This window comes from Capricornis sumatraensis, chromosome 3 (assembly GCF_032405125.1).
Source record: "Capricornis sumatraensis isolate serow.1 chromosome 3, serow.2, whole genome shotgun sequence".
NCBI classification, from domain to species: Eukaryota; Metazoa; Chordata; class Mammalia; order Artiodactyla; family Bovidae; genus Capricornis; species Capricornis sumatraensis.
The window spans coordinates 41,193,328-41,220,690 of NC_091071.1; the positions used below are offsets into that span (position 1 = coordinate 41,193,328).

Here is a 27,363-nt window from a genome sequence, read left to right on the forward strand (position 1 = left end):
CTCCTGCTAAAGCAATCACCCCGCCCACCTCCGAGCCAGCTGGACCAGGCCTTGTACCCAGTAGACCTATTTTCCAAAGACACTGCATCTGTTTTCAGCCTGTGTCCTTGGGAACCTCAAGTCTCCAGAGTGAATGCCTCTCATCAAGGTGGTGGGAGGCACCTGACTGCTCGCCAGAGGGGAAGAAGGGAAGCCACTCCCAGGAGAGGCAGGCAGCCTAGTGGAGGCCCAGCTCCAAGCAGACCATCCTCCTGCATTCAGGCTGCCTCTCGCCCCTTCTCAGCATGGGCAGCCCGACGGGAAGAGCCCTGCCTTTCTTCCTCATCCTTGTGCACATATATCTACATGGAGCTTTGTCACAAGCAACCCGCCCTGTCGAGCAACGGAAACCATTTTTCGAGAGGCTCCGTAGACTAGAAGAGCAGGTAAGTGCACCCACCGTCTGAGGCGGTAGAGTTTTTTAATTGACGGCAGGTGAAGCAGAGGTGATACAGAAACAATGGGAAGCTTCTGTGCTCTGTGGCCTCAGAGTGGAGTTTGCAGTTTTTATGGTCTGATTTTTCACCTATGGTTGAAACAGCAAAACGGGTCTGGTGGGCCCCTTCTGAAGATAAGCCAGCTGCATGTGAGGGTGGGCAGACTTGGGGCGACCCCGAGGAGGGTACCCACAGGTGTGCTGGGGCCTGCTGGGCCTCGGGGTACCGGATCTCAGGTTCCCCATGGAGCAGAGACTACTGTGTGGGGCCACAGCTGGCTCCTAGGAGCCCAAGCCCTCCTCACTTTGATCCCCACATAAGCCGCCCGCCCTCACCCAGGGAGTGAAGAGTGTGGCTGCAGGAAGGGGTGGGAGCCGCCTGGGGGCCCTCGTCCCCTGCAGCACAGACCTGGGGTTGTCCCGCAGCTCCGAGCTCGGCGCACGGGTGCTGGTGGCGGAGGTCAGTCACCTCCCCGAGCTGCCCTGAAGACCGAGCCCCCAGGACTGCCTGTGTCCTCTCCGCAGTTTCGGAGGTTCCAAGAGGTGACCCTGACGCACCTGCCGGGCATCGCCAGCCACTACAACCTGTCCTTCGACATCGAGGCCCGGTTCCGGAGCCTGGCCCGGGAGAGCCAGGCTGTGGCCCTGGCACTCAACCAGTCGCAGGCAGCCGTGCAGGAAGAGCTGGGCCACCTCAAGACCTGGGTGCGGAGGACGCAGCACCGAGGCCGGAAGGCGGACCACAGGCTGCTGGCCTTGAGTGCCACCGTGAGCGAGGGCAGCGCGCGGCGCGCCCGGGAGCAGGAGACACAGAAGGCCACTGTCTCAGGCCTGGCCCGGGACGTGTGGGCCCTGCAGAACGCGCTGCTCCGCCTGACGCCACTCGTCCAAAGCCAGGGAGCCAGGCTGGCCGCTCTCGAGGGCCAGCTGCGGGTAGCCGGCACCGGCCCCACCACCCCAAATGTGACTCTGGCCCCATCTAGGCCGTCGAACCTGAGCACCCCACAGCTGCAGGGGGGTGGGCAGGCGTCCAGAGCTCCGCCTGAGCCCCGGAACCCACCTCTGGACTTCGCTCACCGTCTCCAGGGAGCACAAGAGCCCCGGGGCCTAGGCAATCAGCAGGCATGGCCCCCTGAGAGCCCAGAAGAGGGTAAGCAGCATGCCCACTCGCCCCCATCGGTCTCCACCTCTCCCTCGGGGGCCTGCTTAGCCCTTAGTGCCCTCACAGCCCCACACACCCCACCTTCAAAGAAAGGAACCACCCAGGAGATGGCCTGCCTGCAGGTCAGGCCACCTGGCACACCCACGAGTAGGGTGCTGCCCGCGGGCAGTAAATGCCCATTCAGGGTTGGTGATCACACAGGTCAGGGCTGGCATCTTCAGCCGTCACCAGCAGGGTCCTTCCTGCAGGGCCAGGGCTCCAGTCTGTAGCCCGTGGGGTCTGTGCTCACTCGTGGAGGGCCCCTGGCCTCTGCTGCTTCTCATCGCCAGCTTAGGGTTCTCCACCAGGGGCACCTGGGGTCGGGTCGTCCCCAGCTGTAGGGGCCTCCAGGGCACCGAGAGGTGTTCGGCACCTCTCTGGCTTCCACCTGCCTCGAGCTCTCAGCTGTGGCCCAGTCTGGCCTTGCAGCCCTGAGGGCCCATTAGTCTGGAGCAGATCTCCCTTCATCTGCACGGCTCTGGGGGCCTCACCAGTAAGACTGAGCTGACTGGCTGACCTGCAGGGAATCAACAGGGCTCCTGGGAAAGCGGGGCTATAAGTTTGGGGACCCCCAAATCCTGACAACCAAAACTGTCTGCAGGCGTCGTTGGAGGTTCCCCGGGCGCACAGGTGTGTCCAGTTGAAAACCGCCGCCCTGGGTCACGACAGGAGCCCCCGCTTCCACCCTGGAGCTAGAAATGCAGGCTCCCCACCCCTGCCCCACCCGCCCTCCTTCGGGCAGACTTGGGAGGAAGTCTGGTCAGCAGGATGATGCCGCCAAAGATGCCCATGTCCTGGCCCCAGCCCCTGTGGCTGCGTCACCTCACGTGACAAGAGGACTTTCTAATGTGAAAGTCCATCCAGCTCCCTGCGATGGGAGCTGAACCGACCTCATCCCAGGGTCCTCAGGAGAGGGAGGCAGGGGGCTCAGCGTCAGGGACAGAGATGTGAGGCAGGAGCAGAGGTCAGAGGGCAGTGAAGGGCTTCTCCCTGGAGCCTCCAGAGGAACCAGCCCCACCCACACCATGATCTTCAGTTCAGAGAGACCCACGGGGACTTCTGACATCCAGACTGTGAGATGCTAACTTTGGGTTAGCCGTGCAGATACTGCGTTTGTGGGGGGTTTGTCCCAGCAGCCACGTGACACTTATCCAGGGCTCCTTGCTGAGAGGAGCGGGGGCGGGGTGGGGGGCCTGGCCAGGTGCCCTGCGTCAGTCCTCCCATCTGGGAGAAGGCGCCGGTCACGTGAGGACAAGTGAACCGCCACCCCTCCGCGACGCGGGCTGACTCTCCCTTCTTGTCTGTTTCTAGTTTGCAACGTGGGCCCTGCGCTCATCTTCCCAAATGCCTCCACCATGAATGTGGGCTTCCTCCGCCCCGGTTTCCTCACGGGTCTGCGGGCCCTGTCCATCTGCAGCTGGGTCCGCACAGCCGCTGACCACCTGGGCACCCTCCTGTCCTATGCCACTGAGGAAAACGACAACAAGCTGGTTCTGCACGGCCGCGACTCCCTGACTCCTGGCTCCGTCCACTTTGTGATTGGAGACCCGGCCTTCAGGGAGCTGCCCCTCCAGCCACTGCTAGATGGCCAGTGGCACCACGTGTGTGTCATCTGGACGTCCATCCTGGGCAGGTACTGGCTCCACGTGGACCGAAGGCTCGTGGCCACTGGCTCTCGTTTCAGGGAGGGGTACGAGATCCCCCCAGGAGGGTCCCTGGTGCTAGGCCAGGAGCAAGACCACGTCGGGGGTGGGTTTGACAGCTCTGAGGCCTTCGTGGGGAGCATGGCAGGCCTGGCCATATGGGACCGCGTGCTGGTCCCTGGGGAGGTTTCGAACCTGGCCATGGGGAAGGCGCTCCCGACGGGTGCCATCCTGACACTGGCCAATGCCACGTCAGTGGGCGGATTCATGCAGAGGGTGAACTGCACCTGCCTGCAGCTGTGTCCCTGAGGGCTCACCCACACACACAGCAGTGGCACTCACATGGTGGCCAGCGGGAAGGGCACCCCCAAACTCCACACAGTCTATAGAGGGCCCCCACTCAGACTGAGGGCCAGTCTGCTGCCCCTGACCTGGACCAAGCACACCTGCCCTCTAACACAGAATGTGGGCATTGCATGGGGGCAGAGGAGGGTAGCCGGCAAGGCAGAGCCAGGCCTCAGGGCCCCCAGGACTGCATTCTCCCCTTCACTGCAGTGTTCTTACAAACACCCCCCTTTGTAGTATGATGTCATTTCAGCCCAGCTTACCGGCCAGGTGGCGGTGCCGGGCTCTAGCTCCATGCTTCCTGGGTGTGGGTTTGGGGCAGCCACAGGCTGGTTCCTAGAAAACTCTTCTCCTTGTGTTAGCTGCCGTGGTCCTCTCTCCATGAGGCTTGTGAGAGTTTCTGTTTGTCTGTTCTCTGTTCTAACATCTTTCATGAGGAGGGCTGGAGAGTCCATTTCCTGGCACTGCAGCTCCTTCACCCTGGGGGTCCATCAAGGTTCTGTGACATGGCTGGTGAGGCTATTAGAGGTGCCAGGAAGGGGGCTTGCGAAGGAAACAGTCTACTCAGAAACACACATTAAGGATGGGCAATGCTTTTACATACTATGAAATTCACCCATTCTAAGTGTAGAGTTTGAAGGCTTGTAGTCAGTCTGCCAAGTATGCAACCATCACCATGATCCAGCTTTAGAACATTTCCATTGTCCCCCGCCATAAAGACATCATGCCTGTTAGGGTCACTTCTGTGCCCACACAGCCCCTCCCCCAGCTCCGCCCCCACTCTCCTGCTTTCTGTCTCTGTGGATTTGCTGGTTCTGGACGTTTCACATAAATGGACTCCTTCACTGTGTTGTCCCCGGTGTCTGGCTTTTCTCACTGAGCATCATGCATTCCAGGTTCATCGGTGTTGTAGCGTCTTTCTGCTGCATTCCTTTGTGTGGCTGAAAGACCTTCCGTCCTAATGACCCACGTTTTGTTTATCCATTCATCAGTCAATGGAAACTTGGGTGGTTTCCAGTAGGGGGCCCCTGTGAATGAAGCTGTTTTGTGCACACCCTCCTCTGAGTCCTTATGTAGACATATGCTTCTATTTCTCTTGAGTGGATACCTAACAGCAGAATTCCTGGGTTAAATGATAAAATCATGTTTAAACGTTCAAAGAAAGCACCAAATTGTTTTCCAAAGTGACTGCATTGTTTTATATCCCTGCCGGCACTCTATGATGGTTGCCATAACTCTCCATTTTTGCCAGTACTGGGTATTGTTTTTGACAGCCTTTTTTTTTTTTTAGAATTTTGAATCATGGCAAGTTAAAAAAAAACAACACATTGACAGAATAGGTGTGGGGAATTCCCTGGCACTCCAGTGGCTAGGACTCAGCCCGAGAGAAAAAAAAGAAAATGAATCAGTGTGATGTAAATTAATCCTTGCAAGATCTCAGAACCTGAAAGTCAATCTGTGGGCGCAGAAAAGAGCAGCTTTGGGGTGTGTGTGGGGGGGGGCGGCAAGCACGTCTGTTCATCTGTCGGAAAAGCTTAGAATCACTGTCTGGAAACAGGCCTGCTAGTGGGCGGGGGTTGGGGGCGGTGCTGAAATCAGTCCCTGGGGCCTCTTAGCGGTGATCCCAGGCCTTTAGCCAGTCTGGCCAGCCACCTCCCCTCCCCCTTCCCAGCCCATTCCCCAGCCATCCGTGAGTCAAGGTCAGAGGATGAATCCCAGGTCTGGAAACCCCCCTGAGTGGCCACAGGAAGGTCCTAGAACCACAGACTTCTGCTTCCCCTGGCACTTCCCCAGGGCGTATCTGTCTTCACGGAGAGCTGCCCTTCTCAGTCCCTTCTTTCCCAGGCTCCTCTGGCCTTTTCCATAGCCCTGGCTGCGTTGCACCATTGAGGAGGGAGAGATGACATCTTTTAGGGGAAGATTAATTTGATTAGGAAGTCTTTCTTTAGGGACAGCTGGGTCGCCAGCATTGAGAGAACACGCAGGCTGTTTCCCACCCTCAGCAGCTTTCAGGTGTGTTACGAACACCTGTTAGAACACCACAGCATCGTCTATTAACTTTCACAGCAGCATTTCTGCCCAGTGTTCACAGATGCTGAAATGGTGGGCATTTGGCAGAGGTAGTGTGGCAGTGGACTGTCAGCCGACCTGCATCCAGGTGCTTGGTGGGGCCTCTCCAGGAGGGGAGACCCGCCTGGGAAGGTGTTTGCGGGGGAGATTGGTGGGAACTCAGGTCGTTAGGCATTTGGGCAGGGCTGGGCTCCAGTATTCTTGGCTGGAAAATCCCATGGGCAGAGGAGCCTGGTAGGCTGCAGTTCATGGGGTCGAGAAGAGTTGGACACGACTGAGCGATTTCAGTTTCACTTTTCACTTTCATGCATTGGAGAAGGGAATGGCAACCCACTCCAGTGTTCTTGCCTAGAAAATCCCAGGGACGGGGGAGCCTGGTGGGCTGCCATCTATGGGGTCGCACAGAGTTGGACACCACTGAAGCGACTTAGCAGCAGCAGCAGCAGCAGGGCTTTCCACCGAGGAGTGTAGGGAAGCCCGTCTCGGTTTTGGGGCAGGGAAGGCTGAACAAGACATGGGGATCCCCAATGGGTGAATGACGGGAGCCACACCCACCTCGAATCCTATCAACCCCACCTCTGATCTGAGTCCACTGCATTCCTGGGTAGGGAGGATGGAAAAATGCAGAGGGGCCTCCCCTCCGGACCCTTCGTCCCTAGGCCTATTCTCACTTCCCCATCGCTCTGTGCAGCTCTCCACAGGCCTGAGCTTCATACAACCTGCACTCGCCCACTCCCTTCAGTCGAAAACCAGCCCCACTGCTCCTCGGAGCCTGAGCCAGCTGCACTCCATAGCTTCCAGGCCCTCCTCCACAGACAGGGCTGGCTTATCCTGCAAAAGGGCAAAGCCAGGTCACACCTTTTGCTATCTTGGGGAAAACTTACAATCCTGTTGGGCTTCCTTCCTCTTATTTTGGTTTCAGTTTTGGTTTTATTTTTGAAACATGTGGGAGAAAAGCCTATAAAGAATTTCTGCAATGTCTTTATTTTGAAAAGCTTCAAATTTAAAGAAAAAAGTTACAAGAAGAATACATGGCACAGGTGTATTTACCCTGGATTCATGGGTGCTAACATCCCACCAGCTTACTTTCTCCCTCTGTGGGTAGCTACATACTGTGATTACCATTAGCCTGTGAATCACCTGAGGCTACGCTGCAGACATCACATCACAGTCCCTGAATATCTCAGTGCTGTCTCCAGAGGAAATGGGCTTTTCTGATATGACACCCAACGAAGGTACGCCCCAGGTTTGGGCGCCGCAGTAACGCCCCTACCTAATGCACAGTGCAAGTCTGATCTTTGCCAATTGTCCCCCAAATGCCAGGCCCACGAGCAGCCTCCGTTGCCCGGCCGTTAATCTCCTGTCATCCAGGGCGGTCTCTCGGTGTTCCTCGGTGTTTCTCGGTGGACGCTGACACCGCAGGAAGAGCTGCCTAGCTGGCACGTGTCCCGAAATTGGGGTTCAACTGGATTTTCCCTGTGTGATGCGCTCAGTGCAGCGTTTTCTGCAGGAAGGCCACAGGGCCACATGGTGTGTCCTCAACACAACCGTTTGCTGCGCGGGGACCCGTCCCGACAGGCGGGTCTGCATGCACGGCTGTGCGGACTCGCGCTGGAGCCGGCTCGCTCCCCGCGCGGCCCAGCCGGCGACGGGCGGCGGGACTGCAACTCCCAGAAGGCCGCGCGCGCCCCGAGGCGCCGTCGTGTCACGAGGGCGCCGTCGGGGCCACGTGACCCGAACGGCCGTCACGTGGCGGCGGCGCGGGTCACGAGAACAAACACGGCCGAGGCGCCGGCAGCCGGTCCACTGCGGCGGGACATGGCCAACGTCTCCAAGAAGGTGTCGTGGTCCGGCCGCGACCTGGACGACGACGAGGCGGCGCCGCTGCTGCGGAGGGCGCCGCGGCCTGGGGCGCCGGCCGGGGAGGCGGCGCCGCTGCTGAACGGAGCCGGGCCCGCTGCCGCCCGCGCGGTGAGCCGGGGGCTGGGGGGTCGGGCCGGGTCCGCGCCGCGCTCGCGGGGGCCGGGGGCCGGGGACGCGGAGAGTCCTTGCTCGGACCGCCGGGCGGACGGCAGGGCGGGCTCGGAAGCCGGGCCCCGCCGGTTCCGGACTCGCGGGATCGCGGGACCGGCCCCTCGTCCCCGGTGGAGCCCGGCCGCTGCGGTCGAGCCCCAGCAGCGCGAAGCTGTTTTCTCCCTGTTTGCTCCACAGCGGTTGTGAAGAGAAGGCAAGTGGTCTGCTGCTCAGGTCACCCATTACTTTCTGTTTTTGTTTTTTTTAATGCGAGGTACTATTTTTACCGGGTCGTTTTTGATCCGCTAAGAAGGACGTTTCAAGAGCTTAGGTCGCGGAGTTTGCTTTTTCAGTGGGCATACTTTGGGGACTCGGCCGGGCCCCTTTAGACGCAGCGGTTTCAGGGCCATCTTGCAATGATAGGGACGTGCGTTCGGTTTTCCCGCAGCTGTTCATTGGAATGCAAGCGCAGCCAGATGCAGGAAGACAAATCCGAGTGGTCGAAATGTGCCCCGCGAGTCAGCACAGAAGTTTGTCACTTAAGTCAGTTCCTGTGTGTGGTGTTAATTTTGAGTTGATTGCGTGGCCTTACTCTGTTTTGTGACTTTTATTCCCCTTTCTTTTTTCTCACTGTGTCCTAGATGTGTCCTTTACACCCTTGTGTGGTGTTTAATTAGGAAGGACTCAAGCATGGGGCTGTTCCCCTAGAACTTCTCTTTAGGTTCCCCTGTTCCCCGAGAGATGCGTTGGACAGTGAGGATCACGGTCTGCTCCGTGAGTGAGGTCTGCTCAAGTGCTGTCTGTCCACATGAGAAGTGACCTAAAGGGTCTGACTTGCAGTGGTTTTTAATCTGCTAGGAGACAGGGCTTTGTGCTATTTTCTTCTGAAAATGTTTGTTTTTTTTCTCCTCTTTAAAAGAAAGTGATCTGAAATCTACAAACTACAAATAGGAAAAACTGGCCCTAAGAGCTGACAGGTAAAGTGATTGAAAGCTTCCAGATGGAATTGGAGTTTATTTCAGGACTCAGTGTGCTGGGGTTTCTCAGTTCTCCTTAGGCAGCATAGACACAGGAGTTGGCTTTTTTTTTTTTTTCTTAAGAACCTGTTGACTCTTCCCTTGAAACTCATTCCCCTGTAAAAAACCTTTACAGGCTTTTTTGTTTTTCATTTGTGTTTAATAATAAGTGATCAGCTGCTCTTAAGCAATTTGAAAATAATGTGTGGTGCATCTGCCGTGTGCTCCAGCTGCACACAGAGGTGAACAGTGCAGCTCCCTGGCCACTGGCTCCAACTCCAGGAAGAGCAGGCCCAGTGCTCCGGGAGGACTGCATGAGGGGCCCCAAGGCCAGGAGAGGTCACCCTGGGTCCAGTCTTGAAGCCTGCATGATCCTTAGGCCAGTAGACAGAGGGGAGAGAGAAAGGGAGAGTGCATTTGAGAAGCAAATTGGAGTGAGTGGTGGGGCTGGGGAAGGAGCCAGGGTGGACCCGCAGGGGACAGCTGCAGGCTTCCAGTTGTCTTTATCTCATGGAGAATCCTCGGGAAGCTGGAGACTCCAGGCTTGAAGGATGCGCAGACAGCCTGGGATGGGCGAATGGAGGGGCTAGGGGTCACCGGAGGCATTGATGCAGGAGCTTTGCCCTGTACCAGCAGAGGCAAGTGCTCAGGCTCCTTGCTGGCAAGGAGGGTCGCCCACATCCAGTCCCCAGCCACCCGTCATGAGGCGGCCAACACTGGTCACTCCCAGGGGTGTTAGAAACAGCAGTTGGGCTCTGATGGTCTTTGGGTTGCTGTTCCTGGTGCGACTCCCCTGCCGCTGACTCAGCCCCTCGAGGCCAGCCATCTTGCAGGAGGGGTGGTTCTGGACCGGTGGGCTGAGTTCACCGCAGCACACTTGGAAGCTGCTTTTGGAACAGGGCCTTCTGAACTGAAGTGGCAGCCCAGTGCCTCGGGGTTTCCTGCAGGGCGTCCCCAGCTGGAGTCTGGTGCACCCGACGTGGGAACCTGCCAGGCACTGTGGGGTGCCGCTCTGGGCCGTCCTGGGCAGGATGGGTTGTGGGGCATCCTGAGCTTAACCCCATCCGTCGGGAACCAGGCCATTCGGAGCTGCTCTTCTCTCTTTCTGGTCCTCAGCCCGTCGTGCCCAAGTGTGGGGTGAAGGCAAGTTGCTGCCTGTCCACCCCTGGGGCAGGGGAGGTGGCGTCAGCCAGCGAGTCACAGTCATGTGCGTGGGCAGAGGGTGGGCAACAGGAAGCGGAGGCTTCTGAGGACTCACAGAGGGAAGCCTGAGCCGGCAGCAGCTCCAGGCTGGGGTGAGCATTGGCGGAAAGTCCCTCTGCTTCGGTGTCTGCGTGCTGTCCTCCTCCCCTTCCAGCTGCCCCAGCTCCACAGGGTGCAGGCCAGCCACCCCGGTGCCCTCCCCGAGGGCTCCCTCTCTCCCCTGTCTCCCCCAGGCCTGCAGTAGCCTCTGCCCAGGGCCGGTGCGGGCGACTCAGAGTCTGGGAGGCAGAGGACGTGAGTACAGCCGAACCGTGTGGGAGAGGTGAGGACAAGGTGGGCCAAGAGCTGGTCAGGGCGTCCGGGAGGCCCCCCGGGCAGAGATGGCTGTGCTCGGACAGCGAGGCCACGGTGGGGCTGTTCCCATCCCCCACCGTCTTTCATCAGCTCTCGGCCCAATGCCACTGCCCCTGCTGCCATTGGACCCTGGCCTCTCCCTCGGGCCCTGGCATCACCCTCAAAGCCTCCCTCACGGTTTACGCTGACTTTGTTTGTGGGCAGCCTGGTTTTTCTGACTATAAGCCCCTGGTGGCAGAGGCCCTGTGCGTGTCCTCAGTGCTCGAGGCCGGGGGGCTTCGGGCTGAAGGGGTTGGAAAGCAGAGGACAGAGGTGCGCAGACAGCCCGTAAACTGTTTGCCGTTTGTTTTAATGATGCAAAAACTACGTAGCACAGTTTACCACCTTAACCGTGACCAAGCATATGCAGTCGGCAGCACTGAGTCCACCGTCAGCAGCAGCACCTCCAGGACCTCTCGTCCTCCCAGACTGAACCTCTGTTCCCTGTGAAGCCCGAATCCCCAGCCCTCCCCAAGCCCCTGGCAAAGGCCGGTCTGCTGTCTGTCTGTGTGACGTCTCAGAGCAGCGGTGTCATAGGGCGTTCATTGTTTTGTGACTGGCTTCTTTCTCTCGGCGCCTCCAGGTCTGTGGGTGCTGGAGCACATGACGGGCTTTCCTCCTTTCTGAGGCGGAATAGCGCTGCACTGTGTGTTAGACGGCCTAACGTCTTATGCACCATCTTCCAGTGGGCAGTTGGGGTGCTTCTGCCCCTTGGCTACTGTAAACGATGCTGCCGTGAGTGTGAGTGTATACACACCTCTTTGAGACCCCTTTTGCTGGTCATTTGGGCCTCTACCCGGAGGTGGAATTGCTGGATCATGAGGTAATTCTTTTTTTAATTTTAGAGGAATCTCTGTCCTGTTTTCCACAGCAGCTGCTCTGTTTTACGCTCCCAGCAACAGCACACAAGGGCACTGGTTCCAGAACATCCTCACCAGAGCTTGTTTCTTTATTTTTTGACCCTGGCCGTCCTCACAGGTGTGAGGTGTTATCGCATTGTGTTTTTGATCTTCACGCCCCAAGCCCCGGGGCTGGTCTTCTTAGTCGAGTCATTCGTTGCTGTTGGGCTGCAGGAGTTCCGCTCTGTAGGACTGGTTTCTTTTCACTCTGTTCATTGTTTCCTTTGATGCCCGGAAGTTCACTTTGATGTAGTCCCATTCGCGTATAAATTTTTAATTAATTGTGGATTTACGGGAAGTTGAAAAGACAGTACAGGAGGGCCTGTGTGCCGCACCCCGTCTCCCGAGGGCCTTCCGTCTTACCCCGGGGCAGTGCCATGCCGAAACCGGGCGCTGACGTGGGCACACCCATCAGTGCCCGCATCCTGCCTCTCACAGCCGCTTCCCAGCCCCTGCCTGCTCTCCCTCAGGACTGGCGTTCCAAGCATGTCGGCTCAGGGGAGCCACATGCAGTGAAATCTTGCAGTCCTTCCGGAAGCACAGAGGTTTCATCCAGGCTGTCGTGTGCATCAGCAGTGTGGGGAAGCGCTAGCAATTAGCTTGGGTGTAAGAAAAGAGAGAGAGCAAGTCCCCGTACATCCAGTGAATGGCTTTTTCATCATAAAAGATAATTTGCTTGTGAGATGCTCATAGAGTTCGGGAAAGAGATGATGAAAACATGAGGGCGCTGGAGGAGGGGTGCGGCCGGGAGCCACAGTGGGGGCTCCGTCTCTGCAGGAGCCCGTGCCCGGTCTGACTGCAGCTCCCTGCTTCCCTCGTGTGCTCACCCGTGACTCCTGGTGGGGGGGTCCACACCTCTGGGGCCGTGCTGCCCACCTCTCCCCAGGCCGCGTGGTTGCAGCCTGGCCCTCGGGCTGTTGAGCTGGCAGGGGCGCTGCTCTGCGGGCCGACGGCTCAGTGGGAGCGACTGGCGGTGCGCTCCGTCAGTGCACTGAGACACGCGTGCCCCCTCCACCTGGTTCTGCGGTTCCGCTTGTCGGGTCGGAGGGCAGCTGGGTCTTTCCTGCTGCTTTCAGAACCCCACTTTCAGTTCTGCCTGTCTCTGCACCCCATCTCCTCAATGAAGAAGTCCCTAGTGTGTGCTCCGCTGGCGGGCTGGTGGCCGGCATGTCCTCTGGTGACGTGTGGCTGTGTGGGGAGCACAGGCTGCAGCCAGCTCGGGCCCGGCCTGGGAAATCAGGTCCTTTCTGGGTCAGCCAGCCAGGCCCTCCTGCCTTCCTCATCAGAGTCAGCAGTTTTGAGGGTGTTGTCAATTGTTTTTACGAAAGAAAGCAGTTATGTTTCTCTGCTCCCTTCCATTGTACTGACGTTTGCCATTTACACTTGGAGAAAAGCGGCTGGAGCAGAATGGTGGGCTCGTGAGCACGCCTGACAGGTTACCTGTCGTGGGGGAGCAGTGCCCCCGGGCGGTCCCCCCAGCCTGGAGCCTGTGTGGGGCCTCGGTAGCTGAGGTCAGGTCCCAGTGTGGTCAGGCTGGTGTCCTCAGAGGGGGCACACACAACACACGCGTGCACACATACCCCTGCTCAAGTGCATGCACACACCACGCGCATGCACACCCATGCGTGCGTACCTATCCGCGTGCACACCTGCAGGCGCACACGTGCACACACACAGAAGGCCGGTGGCAGCGGAGCAGAGGTTGGAGTGATGTGAGCACAGCCAAGGGGCTGCCACACCACCGGAGGTGGGAAGGGGCAGGGCCGCCCTCCCGACCCCGTGCAGGCCGCGGCCTGTGCAGCTGTGATTGCAGCCTGGGGCCAGCACTGCTGGTGGCTGGGTGCGCTGCTGAGTGCACTCCCTCCTGTGGAGTGCCCGTGTGCTCCGGGCTCCCATGTGGCGGGCCCTCAGTCTTCGTCCCTGCATGCCCGAGTGCCAGGAGCCCAGCCGCACTTGCACGCTGTGCCCATGTCCTGCAGGGGGCTCGTTTCCCGGGGCCGTGCCTGTGGCGGCCTGTGCTTCGTCTCTTGGTCCTCACGTGTGCCATGCCTGGCACTGGGCGTGAGGGTGGGCACGTGCCAGGGTGACTGTCCTCTGTGATTGACCTGTCCCGGGCCCAGTAATGCGCCTTGCTTCAGAATGCCTTGCCCCAGAAAGGACACTCCTCTGGCCGCGTGTCTGGGTGGGGGTGGTAGTTGGGAGGCCTGTGACGGGCCCACCTGGTGCAGTGGCTCATGTCATGATGGGGGGACAGAGATGGGGCCTCTGCGGGTGGCCAGGAGGTGCGGGGTGAAGGGCTCCCAGAGGAGGGGCTCAATCCCAGGAGGTGCGGGGTGCTGGGTTTCCCAGGACAGGAGAGGGGGACCCAGGAGGACCCCGGGGATGGGACAAGCTGTGGGTCCCGGGCCGGGCCTGGGGGCAGCGCCGGCCCAGCTGGCATCTCCCACACGCGAAGGTCTGTGTTCCCCCGAGGAGCCCGGGACACCGGGGTCAGGGGGTTGGGGGGGTGATGCCAGTGCAGCTCGTCCTGCAGCTGAGAGGCCTGTGGTTCTCTTCTGCTTCCAGTCACCACACTCGGCATTCTTTCGGATCGGACAGTTGAGCAGCGTGGAGCTGGACGATGAGCTTCTGAACCCTGTGAGTGGGATCCTGCTCAACCAGGCCCCTTCCCCGCCCCGCCCCGCCCCAGACAGCCAGGCCTGCTTTGTGGAGATGCAGCCTGGCAGAGGGCGGACGGAGAACACCACACAGGAGGATGGCAGGCGGTGACAGTGCCGTGCAGAGTGTGGGGACAGTGCCGTGCACACGGGGGCCACCAGGGGAGGCTGCCCTGTGGGACCCCATCCCCAAGGCTGAGATGATGAGCACAGGTGGGGGCATGCACGTCAGGAGCAAGCTGCGTGTGCGGCCTGGGAGGGCCAGGCATGAGGCCCGTGGTGGCCTGGGGGAGGGCATCTCAGGGTGCTGGGCCCTTGGACCTGGGTGATGTCCCTTTTCCTGCCCCTGTTTTGGGGGTTGAAGTATCCAGCAGTTTCCAGCCTTTTCCCGAGACCCCTCCCACAGACGTGCGGTTGACCCCCTCCTCAGGAGTCAGCCTGCATCCCCCTGAGGCTGCTGGCGCCATCCAGCCTTCGAGTCTTTTGGAGAACTTCTGGGTCCTGTCACGTTTCTTAACCAGGTTTTTTGTGTTTTTGTGATTGAACTCTGAGAGATCTTTGTACACTCCAGACACACATTGCTCGTCAATTGCAGGATCTGCCAAAATTTCCTCCTGGTCCATTACTGGTCTCCTCACTTTCTATCTGTCCTTTGAAGCACAAACACTGCTAATTTTGACAGAGAGAGTCCACTTGGCCCGTTTTTGTTGCTTGTGCTTTGGGTGTGATAGGTAAGAAACCACCGCCCAGGCCAAGGTCATAAGCATTTACTCCAGTCTTTTGTGTTCTACAGTTTAGATCTTTGATCCGCTTTCCCCTAGTTTTGTACATGATGTAAGATAAGGGTCCAGCTTCGTTCTTTGTACCTGGGTGCCCAGCTTTCCCAGCACCGTTTGCTGAGAAGGTAGCGCTTTCCCTGTCGAGTTGTCTCGGCACCATTGATGAAGGTCAGTTGCTGTGACGGGTTTGCTTCTGGGCTCTTAGCCTGTCCCTGTGCCTAGGCGACACTCCCCTGACGCCTCTAGGTTTGTAGGAAGTCTCAGAAATAGGAAGTTTGAGCCATCTCACTTTGTTCATTTCCTGAAAGAGGTTTTGGCTGTTCAGGGTCCCTTGTGTGTTTCCATGTGGGGTTCAGGCTCAGCTCATCAGTTTCTTCAGAAGCTCCAGCTGGAGTTTAGACAGAGGTGGCGACGACTCTTAACATCCAGTCGTCTGATCCACAAGCTCCGCATAGCTTCTCATTTGTTTAGGTCTTCTTTTTTTTTTTTTTCAACAACATGTTATAGTTCTTAGCGTACAGATCTTCACTTGCTTTGTTTAGTGCTTTCTAGAAATACGTTTTGTTTTGTAGAGTCTTACTTTTTATGCTGTGGTAAATGGAGTTGTTTTCTTAATTTCTTGTTGGATTGTTCATTGCAGGAACATGGAAATATGTTTTTTTAGAGTACTTTCTGGGGTTTTCTACATATCAGCCTATGTCATCTGCAAAGAAGAGTTTCACTTCTTCCTTCCTGACCTGAGTGCCTTTCCCTTTCTCTCTTGCCTGATTGCCCTGATAGAGCCTGGAGGACTGAGCTGAGCAGAGGTGCCCGAGCAGGCATCCTCGTCTTGTCCTGGTCTCAGAGGAGAGGCCTTAGTCTCTCATCCCTGCACGTGCTGTTACGTGTGGGTCTTCATAGGCACCTTGATCGGGTGGAGGAGGTCCCCGAATTCTTCTGTTGAGTTCTGTCAGATGTTTTTCCTATGTCTGCTGAGGTGCTCTATGTGGATTTGGTCCTTTATTGAAACAGTATTGGCCTGTTTCTGCTTTTATGCCACGTCACCTTCTGCTTGTCCAAACGTCCCCAGGTGTCCTGCAGCTCGGTTCCTTCTGGCCCTAACGGCGTCACAGACCCACGGGCTGAGGGCTCAGTCCATGAAACAACCCCCTCCCACACCAGTCCAGGCCGCCACCTGTGCTCCCATTGACCAGTGCAAATCAGGGTTCTCACGACCCCCTCCTTGCTTCCATAACTTGCCAGAATGACTTGCAGAACTCAGGGGAGCACTTTGCTTATGTTACTGGTTTACCACAAAGGACACAACTCGGGAACAGCCAGATGGGGGAGACCCCCAGGGAAGGTGTGGGGAGGGGTGCAGAGCCCCACACCGTCCCCGGGAGCCCCCTCCCAGCCCTCCACGTTTACCGGCCGGAAGGTCCCTGACCGCTCCGTGTGGGGTTTGAGTGGAGGTCCATCACATGGGCAGGACTGGTTGACCCCTGCCCTTTGGAGATCAGCTGCGTCTCCAGCCCGCTGGTCCTGCGGTGGTCTTCTAGTCCCAGCCCGGCCCTCTCTCAGCCCAGACTCACTCGTCACTCAGAGAAGCCGGGCGTCCAGGGCCAGAGCCGGAGCATGGACGAGCGCCCACAGTGGGTGTCCTGTCGCGCCACAGACATTTTCCATCTTGCTTTTTGGGGCCAGGCCACCTTGGTTCTTGGAATAACTTGCCTGACAGGTGTCACAGGGCCTGACCACCTGCTTCCTGTGAGGTTCTGCGTCTCTGCGTCCAGCCACCTGCCTAGCCTGGTTTTGGGCTCAGGATCGCTGCCCTGTGGGGCGCGCGGGCACAGCCCCTCCCTTGTGCTGCTGCGTCCTGACACGTGCTGGGTTGCCAAGCTCTGTTTCTTCCCCGCAGGACATGGACCCCCCTCACCCCTTCCCCAGGGAGATCCCACACAACGAGAAGCTGCTGTCCCTCAAGTACGAGGTGGGCCCCCTGCGCCCCACCCTGCCCCAGCGTGGCTGGCCTGTGCCCGCAGGCCAGGGTCGCTCACCACTGTCTGCCACCCGGTCTGCAGAGCCTGGACTACGACAACAGCGAGAACCAGCTGTTCCTGGAGGAAGAGCGGCGCATCAACCACACGGTGAGTCTGCGGGGGAGTCGGGGTTGGGGGGCCCGGCCTGCGGGGCAGCCTGCATGGTGAGGGGCGGGGAGCCTGCGGGGGAGCTGGGGGGCGAGCCTGCGGGGGAGCTGGGACGGGCAAGCCAGGGGGCAAGCTGGGTGGTGAGCCTGCGGGTGAGCTGGGTGGGGTGGGGGGCGGTGTGTGTGTGTGTCCATCCGTCTGTCTGTCTGTGTGAGACCCCGCCGCCTCCCTCCATCTCCTCCCTGCCCCAGCCCCACCTGGCGTTCTGGGGTGAGCGCTGCCCGCGGCCGGGCTCAGGTGCCCATGCCAGCGTCGCGTTGTCACCTCTGAGGAGGCTGTTCTCAATGGCGGCCGCAGCATCAGCATCCAGTTACGCCCTGGTTGGGGGTCCGTCCCCTAGGGCTCCACAGCCTCTGAGACGCCGGTGGGGCTGCTCTTCTGGGTCTGGAGGCCCGCAGGGTGAGCCTGTGCCCAGTGGAGGTCACAGAGCGGCCCCTGACAACCATGCCCGCCCGTGATGGCCCGCAGGCTTTCCGGACGGTGGAGATCAAGCGCTGGGTCATCTGCGCCATGGTGGGCATCCTCACGGGTCTCGTGGCCTGCTTCATTGACATCGTGGTGGAGAAGCTCGCCGGCCTCAAATACAGGCTCGTCAAGGACAGTATCCTTTGTCTGTGGTCACTGGAAGCCAGTAGACCCGCAGGAGGGACCCCCGCCGTGTTCTGCTGTGGGTTGGGCAGCGTGACTGGGTGGGGCTACGAGTCTCAGGGTGGGGATGTGCGGTGACCCCGAGATGCCCATTAAGTGCCCTGGAGGCCAGAGCACAGCCCCCTGGGGAGCAGCGCCCCGTGACCCCACAGTACGTGGCCCTTGACAGCCGCAGACATCGACAGGTTCACTGAGCACGGCGGGCTGTCCTTCTCCCTCCTGCTCTGGGCCGCACTCAATGCCGCCTTCGTGCTCCTCGGCTCCACCATCGTCGCCTTCGTAGAGGTAGGTGGGCCCTCTGGCCCAGACCCGAAGGTCTGCTGGTGGAGGGCCCCACCGAGGGGTTACGTGCCCCAGGACCCCCTTCTTCCCCATGCCCCTTTGCTCCTCCCTGTGGGGGCGTTGGAAGGAGGAGGGGGCCATGTCCGGAAGCATCTGGATGCAGTGCAGGGTCCCCTGGGCGGGCAAGAGCACGGGCCCCTCAGCAGGCCCCCTGTCCTGGGAACCCCCACCCGCCCAGGGGCCCACCGGGCCCCCTATGCCCATGGCATTTGTTCCCTTCGGTGGTCGGCAAGCCGCCCCCTCCCCTGGCGGACCGAGCCCCCACCAGGTGCGTCCTCTTGGGCCTGTGGCAGCGGCAGTGGCTTGTCTGGCCTGCGGGCTCAATGCTTCCTCTCCTTCCAGCCGGTCGCCGCTGGCAGCGGGATCCCCCAGATCAAGTGCTTCCTCAACGGGGTGAAGATCCCCCACGTGGTCAGGCTCAAGGTGAGGTACGAGGTGGCCCCTGGGGGCTCAGGGCTCAGCCCAGGACACATCCTTGCCGACTTAGGAGTGTTCTATTTGCTCACGTTCACCTCCAAAATTTGCCCAGACCCGCACTGTCTGCTGCTGACGCGCCTCTGTGTGGACATGCTGGCAAGGTTATGGGAGCTTTCTTTGGACGACGACTTCTGGGCATTTCCAGGGGGTGGTTGGTGGACCTGGGCCAGGGGTTAGCAGGTGATATCACTCGTGCCCTTTCTGGGGATGGGGTGCTCCAGGCAGTGGGGGGTCTGGTCCCTTTCAGGGGAGCAAGGAGCAAAGCCCGAGGTCAGAGCGAAAGCTGCTCTGCGTGTCTCCTTGTGTGGACGTGAGTGCCCGGGACGGAAGGTCTGAGGAGATGGGTGGCAAGGGAACGCCGGCTGCCAGTCCCCATCCCTGGACGCCTGCCTGGGTCATGGCCCCCTTTTGGCCTCCTGCCTGCCGGGGGTCACTATGAGGTTCCTCTCTGTGTGCAGTTTGTCGCTTGGGTTCTTGACCACGCGTCACCTGTAATCAGATTTGGCATCTTTTCCTTTGTGTTCCAGACGCTGGTGATCAAAGTGTCCGGCGTGATCCTGTCAGTGGTGGGGGGACTGGCCGTGGGGAAGGTAACGGAAGGCGGCTGCCCCAGCGTGTACCCCCTGCCGCTGCCCTGGGGCCACGGGGGCGGGCTGACCTCCAGAGCACGCCGCCCGTGCCTTCCAGGAGGGGCCAATGATCCACTCGGGCTCGGTGATTGCCGCGGGCATCTCCCAGGGCAGGTCCACGTCGCTGAAGCGGGACTTCAAGGTGAGTCCCCCGAGTCCCCAAGGCCACACCCCGGGCCAGGCCCACCTCCCCCGTAGCCTCCTCGCCTCAGCCTCTGGTCCGTGGGGCGTCTGGTCGCTCGGTGCTCCGTGCGGGGGTGTGTGTCTGTGTGGAAACGGCGTGTAGCTCTGAGAAATGTCCACGGGAATGCGGCCCAGAGAGGTTGGGAAGCTCGCTTGTGCGGACTGGTCCTTCCTGCACAGACTGCAGCGTGTGGTCACTGCTGGAGTGGGCAGTTTTCTCTGGACGTCAGTGGGCAAGGAGGCTGCCCAAGACCCTGCTCTGCAGTCATGCCAGCTGACCCCGTGGCTGAGCCCATCCACTCCCCTCCCCCTTCTCTTCCTCCCCATCTCTCTCACTTTGGGCCCTTTCCCCGCTCTCCTCCCCTCCCCCACCCCTCCCCTGCCCCTCACTCTGGCCCCTCCCCCACCCCTCCCCTGCCCCTCACTCTGGGCCCCTCCCCCACCCCTCCCCTCCCCCTCACTCTGGGCCCCCTCCCCTGGTCTGAGAGAAGTGCCATCGGAGGCCCGGGCTGAGGCATCTCTGTTGTCCTGGCCCAGATCTTCGAGTACTTTCGCAGAGACACGGAGAAGCGGGACTTCGTCTCGGCAGGAGCTGCAGCTGGAGTGTCCGCAGCCTTCGGGGCCCCCGTGGGTGAGGAGGGGTGACTGCCAGCCCCCGCTGTGGGGAAGGAGGGTCTTGGTGTTGGGGGCCTCTGCCACTGAGCGCGTCGGGCGGGCCTCCCGAGAGCCCCGACGGCCCTGGGGGTGGGAGCTGGGGCGGCCACGGGCGCAGGGCTGTCTGATGGGGCAGGTGCCTCAGGGCTGGCGGCTGCTCTTCCAGGTGGCGTGCTGTTCAGCTTGGAGGAGGGTGCGTCCTTCTGGAACCAGTTCCTGACGTGGAGAATCGTGAGTGCCGGGGACGGCCTCCTTCTGAGGCTGAGCAGCCCTTAGCCCACGGTCTCTCCCTGCCGTCCCCCGCTGGGGCGTCCGCTACTGCGACACGTCGGCTCTGACAGTGCGCGTCTCTCTGCTTGCAGTTCTTTGCTTCCATGATCTCCACTTTCACCTTGAACTTCGTCCTGAGTATTTATCATGGGAACGCGTGGGACCTGTCCAGCCCTGGGCTCATCAACTTTGGAAGATTCGATACTGAGGTGCCCGCCATGGCACCCCTCACCCTGCAGCCTTCCTCTGAGGGGGCCAGGCTGTGCACTCAAGGCGCAGCCTGAGCAGCTGTGGGGGGAGCCCTTGTCTGTGGGGCTGAGGCTGGAGCTGCCCTGGGAGGGGGTGTCTCGCTTGGCCCTGCAGGTGGGGCGCCCATCAGCCAGCAGTAGTTCGGGGAGGCTCAGGCGTCTGCGGACTGTCGGGCAGGATCACTGAGGCTGATGGCTGGTGCCCCGCAGTGGCTTCCGGAGGCCAAGAGGTCCTCAGTGGCTGGCTCTTTCCCATGACAGGCTGCTGGTGGCCGGGTCACCAGCGTCCTCTCCCTCTTTCGTGGCCCCTCACTTCCCCATTTGCAAAACCCTGGGCCATCCCCAGAGCCTCCTCGCACGTGGTCTGGTCTGCTCAAGTGCCCAGGGTTTCTCTCCTGGGGTCTGTGTCCTGTGGGGAGGCACAGGGCCCCTGGGCACGCCTGGCCTCGTCTGAGCAGGGGCCAGTGGTTTGCTCATGGATGCCTGCTCTTCTCTCTCCACGCAGACCATGGTGTACGTGATCCATGAGATCCCCATTTTCATCGCCATGGGTGTGGTGGGTAAGGACGGCCTCGGGCTCCAGGTCCAGCCTAGCTTCGGGCGCCAGAGAAGCTTGCAGCCCCGCCCCTGCTGGCTGTCCCCGGCACCAGGGGGGCCCAAGCTCCCCTTGGCTGGGGACAGCTCCTCACCTTCCTCACTCTGAGTCCATGGGGGGGTCCTCCATCCTCAGGCGTCCCCTCCGGCCCCCCTGCCACATGGGCAGCCTTCCCTGAGTCCCAGACACCTATCTGCTCTTTTCTCTTTCCAGGGGGCATTCTCGGAGCTGTGTTCAACGCCTTGAATTACTGGCTGACGATGTTTCGAATCAGGTGAGAAATCAGTTTTGAGAGGTGTGGCTGCACCGGGTCTCTAGAAACAGGCCGCTCTGTGCTCTCACCATGTGGCAGCCCCATGCCCAGCGTGCTCCCCACCCCCTGCGTGGTGGGGCATGTGTGGCCTGGCAGGAGGCATGGCCCATGGATCCGGCGCGGCCCTGGTGAGGTGTGTTGGGCTGCTTGCGTCAGTCTCGCCAGTTTGCAGGGTTGTCTGCCGGGCACACTCGGTCTGGCAGAGTTGCTCGTGTTGCTGGGAGAGCCATCCCGGGGCCCTCTGGCGTTCTCGGCTGTGCCGGGGTCTTGGCCTTCTTTCTCCTCGTCCTCTCACTCCGGGAGGCAGCCAAGAGCAGGCAGAAGCCTGTTGGGGGATGGGCAGATGGGTGTGGCGCCCGGGGCGGCCCTCCCAAGTGGCGGGCCCCATCACCCTGGCCATCGGCCGGCCCACACTTGGCCCCGGCTGTGCGCTCCAGGTACGTCCACCGGCCCTGCCTCCAGGTGGTCGAGGCCACGCTGGTCGCCGCTGTCACCGCCACGGCCGCCTTCGTGCTCATCTACTCGTCCCGGGACTGTCAGCCCCTGCGGGGGAGCTCCGTGTCCTACCCCCTCCAGGTAGGCAGCCAGGGGGGTGGGGCAGGGCAAGCCCCCAGACGAGGGCGGGCACTGCGGCCTGAGTCTCACCTGGCCTCCTGGATTGGCGGGCTGACAGGGTCTGCAAGGTGGGGTGGTGGGTGTGCAGGGGCGACCCATGTGCCCACGCTCACCACGGCAGGTTTCACCTCAGCCCCGGTGCACGCCCACGACAAGCAGGAACCGGGTGTCTCACACACGGTGGGTCCCCTCCCTGTGGAGAGGGCTGAGCTCTGATGCGCTCCCACACTGCCGCATGAGAGACGCCAGATGGGAAGGGCCTCACGTGGCGTGGTTCTGTTTACGGGAAATGTCCAGAGCAGGCTCCTTCGTAGACGGGAGCCATTTGCCGGTTGTCCAGGGCGGAATATACACTCAAAGGCCTGTCTGGGCCTGCAGCTAGGGCCATGGGGTGGACACATGCCACTCTGCTGGGAGCCCCTGCTCACGTTAAGGCCTCCAGGGGCACACAGTCTTGCTTAGCCTGAGGGCTGGGCCTGACACACGCCGGGCACCGATGTCTGCCCAGGCACCGTGGGAGCCTGCTCCTGACGCAAGCTCTCAGGCCCCGCCTCCTTTCTGAGGCCGCAGCCAGACCCCCCCCCCCGCCCATGCGTGCTTGTGCCTGATGCCGTCTGGTCCAGGACCTCCGCATCCCACTGGCCTGTCCACTCTCACCCCTTGCAGCTCTTCTGCGCTGATGGTGAGTACAACTCGATGGCTGCGGCCTTCTTCAACACCCCGGAGAAGAGTGTGGTCAGCCTTTTCCACGACCCCCCAGGTTCGTGCCCCTGCTCCAAGCTGTCGTTTGCCTGTCCCCATGTGGCCCTGTGCCCTCTGACCTGTCTGCGCGCACACAGACGTGGGCCGGCCTGACTGACGCCTTCTGGCTGAGCACCCGTGGCCTTGCTGCAGGGCTGGCTGTACTAGGGCCTGCAGCTGGCAGCCAGTGCCTAGGGGTCCAGCCAGGCTCCCCAGGCTGTCTGGTTCTCTTCCTGGAGGCCATCCTGTCCTTTGTTCAGATGCACTCGCCCCCCAGCGTGGGCTTCCCTCCTGGCCGCTGCCCACAGGGGTCACTCGGTCAGAAGACAGCCTGGGGAGGCGCTCTCTGGCGCTGGAGCCTTGTGCAGTCCCGTGTTCCTAATGACAGACAGGCTCAGGCCGGACATGGACCTGCTTCCAGTTCAGCGGTCTCAGTTACCTGGGGGTGAGGGGCCGCCCTGACCGCTCGGCGCCTGTCTGCAACCCCTTTGCCTCAGCTCTGGCTGTTGCCCACCATCAGTGGCAGCCCAGGGCCCTCGCTCCCCGTCACCTGCCCCCTGGGCGGCTGGGCTCGCGCCCAAGGGCCAGGCCCTGAGACCCTGCACTGGGCCTCTGAGGACGGGGAGGCTCGGGGAGAGGGCTCTGACCAGGGGCTCAGCTGGACCACTGGGCGGGCAGCAGCACGCAGGGTTGAGTCCGTGTGGCAGGCCCTGGCCAGCGCCCTGTCCACAGGCTCCTACAACCCCGTGACACTTGGCCTGTTTACCCTGGTCTACTTCTTCCTGGCCTGCTGGACCTACGGGCTCACGGTGTCGGCCGGCGTCTTCATTCCGTCTCTGCTCATTGGCGCTGCCTGGGGCCGGCTGTTCGGCATCTCCCTGTCCTACATCACGGGGGCCGCGGTGAGTGCAGGTCCGCCGGGCCAGTGCCCTGAAAGAGCACAGCGGGCCCAGCAGCCCAGGGTTGGGGGGGCGGGGCCTGGGGTCATAGCTCAGGCCTCAGCACCGGTGCTGCCTCCTGCTTGCCTCCCACCTGCCTCCCCGGGTGGCTTGGCCTTCAGCCTGTGGGCCTTCCAGCTGTATTGCAGTCGTTCACACAAGACCTTAAAAAGCCGTCAAGAGGGGTACAGTGAGTCTCCTCTCGCCAGGTTTGAGTCGTGTGTCCCGTTTCCTTCCAGACAGAGTTTTGGCTTTCATTACGGTGACTTTTATACTGTAAACTCCCGCCTTGTGGAAGTGAGTGGCTGGGCAGCCCCTCAGCGTGTCGTAGTTGTGTGACCACGACCACCACTGGGTTCCGGGTGTTCTCGTCACCCCAGAAGGACAGCTGTCCGTGCTAGGCAGTCCCGTTGGTGTCCCCGCCCCTGGCAGCCCTGGGCAGCTTTCTGCCTCCGTGGGCGTGCCTCTGCCGGCTGTTGTGGGAATCCGTCTGTGCAGGCGGGTCCTCGTGAGCGTCGTGTCTTCACGGCTCGCCCGTGCGCTGGTGTGAGCTGGCTTTTCGCTGCTTTCTACGCTTCCTGGCGTGGCCCAGGTGTTTGTGTATGGACTCCTGCACACACCCGGCCCCGCCCCAGCATACCTCGTGCCCGTCTCAGGCGGCCAGGTTCAGTCGTCCCTGGGCGGTCACGGTGACCATGTTCACAGACTTAGGTGATGCTCGTTCCTGGGCAGTGTGGTCAGTGCAGCCTGGGTGGGTTTGGGTTGGGGCTACCACGCCCCCAGCACCCCGTGTCTTCCCTGCAGGTCTGGGCGGACCCTGGCAAGTACGCCCTAATGGGCGCCGCTGCTCAGCTGGGTGAGTGCTGGCTACCACGTGGGTGTCCCTCCCACCTCCCCCCACCCCCTACCTCCCCCACGCCCATCTGATGCTGCCTGGGGGCCAGGCCGTGGGGTTGGATGGACGGCAGGGTGCTGCCCCACCCGCCTAGTCTCCCTCTTCCCCTCCCCCGGGCAGGTGGGATCGTGAGGATGACGCTGAGCTTAACGGTCATCATGATGGAGGCCACCAGCAACGTGACCTATGGCTTCCCCATCATGCTGGTGCTCATGACCGCCAAGATCGTGGGGGACGTCTTCATCGAGGTGCGGCAGGGGGACTGGGGGTCGGCGGCTGCGGCGAGGGCGGGCCCAGCAGCCTTGTGCATGGCCGTGCCCACTCTCCCCAGGGTTTGTACGACATGCACATCCAGCTGCAGAGCGTGCCCTTCCTGCACTGGGAGGCCCCCGTCACCTCGCACTCACTCACCGCCAGGTACCCTCTAGGCAGGCCCGCAGGCTGGGTGGGCGCTAGACGCCCTGGGAGGCTTCGTCAGCTACATGGTGGGTCACGGCGTGGCTCTTCCCCAGGGAGGTGATGAGCACGCCAGTCACCTGCCTGCGGAGGAGGGAGAAGGTGGGCGTCATCGTGGACGTGCTGAGCAGCACGGCATCCAACCACAACGGTTTCCCCGTGGTGGAGGATGCTGACGGCACGCAGGTACCGAGCCCCGTGGAAGGCCAGGCCACCACCTGTGCTGACCAGGGTGGCGGGTTGGGGCGGGCTCCCGTGAAGGTGGGCATCTTGCTCTGGGGTTTCTGGTAGAATTCTCTGCTCATACCGCTGTGCCCGTGAGCGAAGTTCCTGTGGTGTGGGTGGTTATTGAAGCACCCCAGCAGCGTCTTGTGGTCCCACCCCAGGCTGCACCCCAGCCGAGGAGTCGGGGCTGTGACTGTCGGGGTCCACAGGACTTGCAGCCATGCTGCCTCTGGCATCTGGGCCGGGGCCAGAGTCTGCCGCTTGCCCACACTAACACAGTGACCCCTCGGCACCTCGTGGTCCGGGTCCTGCCGCCTCTCCTGGGCGTTCGGGGACCAGCAAGCCTGACTGGGGAAGTGCCGGCAGCATGGTGATGCTGCCAGCATCACCCGGGAGCCTGGCTGGAGCCCCAGCTGGCTTGGCGCTGGTGGGTCCCGGGGCCCCTGCAGATGAGGCGTCTCTCGTGCAGCCAGCTCGGCTCCAGGGCTTGATCCTGCGCTCGCAGCTCATCGTCCTGCTCAAGCACAAGGTAGGCCGTCGGGTGGCCCAGGAGCCGGGCGGGGCCCTGGGCTCTGCACCTCCAGCACCCAGTGCCCGCCCCACCGTCCACCCCGCCTCCCGCAGGTGTTCGTGGAGCGCTCCAGCATGGGCCTGCTGCGACGCCGGCTGCGGCTAAAGGACTTCCGTGACGCCTACCCACGCTTCCCCCCAATCCAGTCCATCCACGTGTCGCAGGACGAGCGGGAGTGCACCATGGACCTGTCCGAGTTCATGAACCCCTCGCCCTACACGGTGCCCCAGGTACTGCTGAGGGGATCCTGGCCCGTCCCCTCCTGGGTGGGGCGGGGCTGGTGGGTGAGCTGAGGCTGTGTCCATGTTGCAGGAGGCGTCGCTCCCACGGGTGTTCAAGCTGTTCCGGGCCCTGGGCCTCCGGCATCTGGTGGTGGTGGACAATTGCAATCAGGTGAGGGGGTCCTGCTGCCCCTGGCCTGCCTGCCCACCCCCAGGACTCCCCCAGGCTGTGCCATCCCCTACATCCAGGGCAGGGGCATCCACAGAGGGAACGCTGGGCCTCATGCCCTGGCTTTGCTTCCTCAGGTGGTCGGGCTGGTGACCAGGAAGGACCTGGCCAGGTACCGGCTTGGAAAGGGGGGCCTGGAGGAGCTGTCTCTGGCCCAGACATGAGGCCCTGGCGCCTGCTCCTCCCCCAGGGCCCCGCCTCACTCCCTGGCAGCAGATCCAGTGACTGTGAGACATTGGGGATGGCCCGGCCGGCGTGTGGCGCACATGGACACTTTTGTGTTCTCAGTGTCCCCTCCCCCAACCTCACCCCTGGGATTCCACACCCAGCCTCCTGTTCCTGATTCTTCAGGAATCTGTGCAACTGCTGTTTTCTTCCCAAGAGCCCGAGAGCACGCGTGTGCAAGGGGACAGCTGGCGAGCAGGGGCCCGTGGGTCTGAGTGCTGCAGCCCCACAACGGGCTGGCTCCTAGGCCCGCGCCCTGAGCACCGCCAGCGGCTGCAGCAGACGTCCCTGGCCCTGGCCCTCGGGCCTCAGCGCAGTTGGTGGCCGTCAGGTTTTGAGTCTGGACAGATCCGAACTGGAGGCACAGAGGTGAGGGCTCAGGGAGCAGGACCACCTTGGAGCGTAGACCCCAGAGCCAAACTCCCAGACTCACCTCTGTAGCCCCGGCCTCGCCCCCCTCAGTGCAGTGGGGTCTGGGCCCAGGGGGAGACCTGAGACCCTCCTTCAGGCCTGGACACCCGAGTCGAACCACGTCTCTGTCACCACGCCCTTGTGGACACCGCTGGGAAGGCGGATCTTCTTGGCACATGGTGCCCCAGTGGCCCTGAGTGATACGCTATAGCAGCTCTGCTTACAGTATCGGGGGCAGGGGGTTTCTGGGATGAGTCAGCGAGCCCAGAGCAGGGACGCACCCTTCCCAGGCCAGGCAGGCCCAGAGCTGGGATGCTGTGTCCCCGAGGCCCCACGGGACCTTTCTTCTGCAGGGACTGGCGTCCCTGGTCCACTCTGATGGCAGCCATGAATTTTTGTGGTGGGTTGGCGGGCACTCCAGCTGGGTTTCAGCCCCTTTTAAGGGGGTGGGGCCTCGGAAGGTGGCTCTCTTCCTGGTGGGGAAGCCCTCTGTGGGGGGCACGGGGGTCCGAGTATGGGGATCTGAATGGGAGAAATAAAGGAATGGTACTGATGACCGTTGTCAGCTCCTTGTTTCCACCCAGTGTGGGCCCTGAT

General features: G+C 61.3%; 2 protein-coding genes across 3 annotated transcripts; both read left to right on the plus strand.

Annotated features, from left to right (window-relative positions):
- Positions 1–284: 284 nt before the first annotated feature.
- PTX4 (pentraxin 4) lies at positions 285–3,628 on the plus strand. The gene is made up of 3 exons (XM_068968426.1): positions 285–425; positions 1,001–1,625; positions 2,988–3,628. Exons 1-3 carry the CDS (start codon positions 285–287, stop codon positions 3,626–3,628), a joined length of 1,407 nt encoding a protein of 468 aa, XP_068824527.1.
- Positions 3,629–7,552: 3,924 nt separating this feature from the next.
- On the plus strand, positions 7,553–27,233 carry CLCN7 (chloride voltage-gated channel 7). 2 transcript variants are annotated; one of them, XM_068967106.1, is made up of 25 exons: positions 7,553–7,705; positions 13,824–13,895; positions 16,592–16,663; positions 16,755–16,820; positions 17,349–17,481; positions 17,704–17,813; positions 18,213–18,293; positions 18,875–18,937; positions 19,035–19,118; positions 19,697–19,790; positions 19,980–20,044; positions 20,176–20,292; positions 20,837–20,891; positions 21,140–21,200; positions 21,677–21,815; positions 22,521–22,614; positions 23,328–23,497; positions 24,338–24,389; positions 24,549–24,676; positions 24,760–24,845; positions 24,941–25,070; positions 25,579–25,638; positions 25,734–25,910; positions 25,993–26,073; positions 26,208–27,233. In XM_068967106.1, exons 1-25 carry the CDS (start codon positions 7,553–7,555, stop codon positions 26,292–26,294), a joined length of 2,430 nt encoding a protein of 809 aa, XP_068823207.1. In that variant the 3' UTR covers positions 26,295–27,233. The 2 variants fall into 2 exon arrangements, with proteins under 2 accessions (XP_068823207.1, XP_068823208.1); XM_068967107.1 differs by lacking the exon at positions 13,824–13,895.
- Positions 27,234–27,363: the final 130 nt, after the last annotated feature.

Coding starts and splice junctions, on each gene's coding strand:
- PTX4 (XM_068968426.1), top strand. CDS start 285: ATGGGCAGCCCGACGGGAAGAGCCCTGCCTTTCTTCCTCATCCTTGTG. Junction 426..1,000: donor TCCGTAGACTAGAAGAGCAG/GTAAGTGCACCC, acceptor TCCTCTCCGCAG/TTTCGGAGGTTCCAAGAGGT. Junction 1,626..2,987: donor CCCTGAGAGCCCAGAAGAGG/GTAAGCAGCATG, acceptor GTCTGTTTCTAG/TTTGCAACGTGGGCCCTGCG.
- CLCN7 (XM_068967106.1), top strand. CDS start 7,553: ATGGCCAACGTCTCCAAGAAGGTGTCGTGGTCCGGCCGCGACCTGGAC. Junction 16,664..16,754: donor TGCTGTCCCTCAAGTACGAG/GTGGGCCCCCTG, acceptor CCCGGTCTGCAG/AGCCTGGACTACGACAACAG. Junction 25,071..25,578: donor AGGATGCTGACGGCACGCAG/GTACCGAGCCCC, acceptor TCTCTCGTGCAG/CCAGCTCGGCTCCAGGGCTT.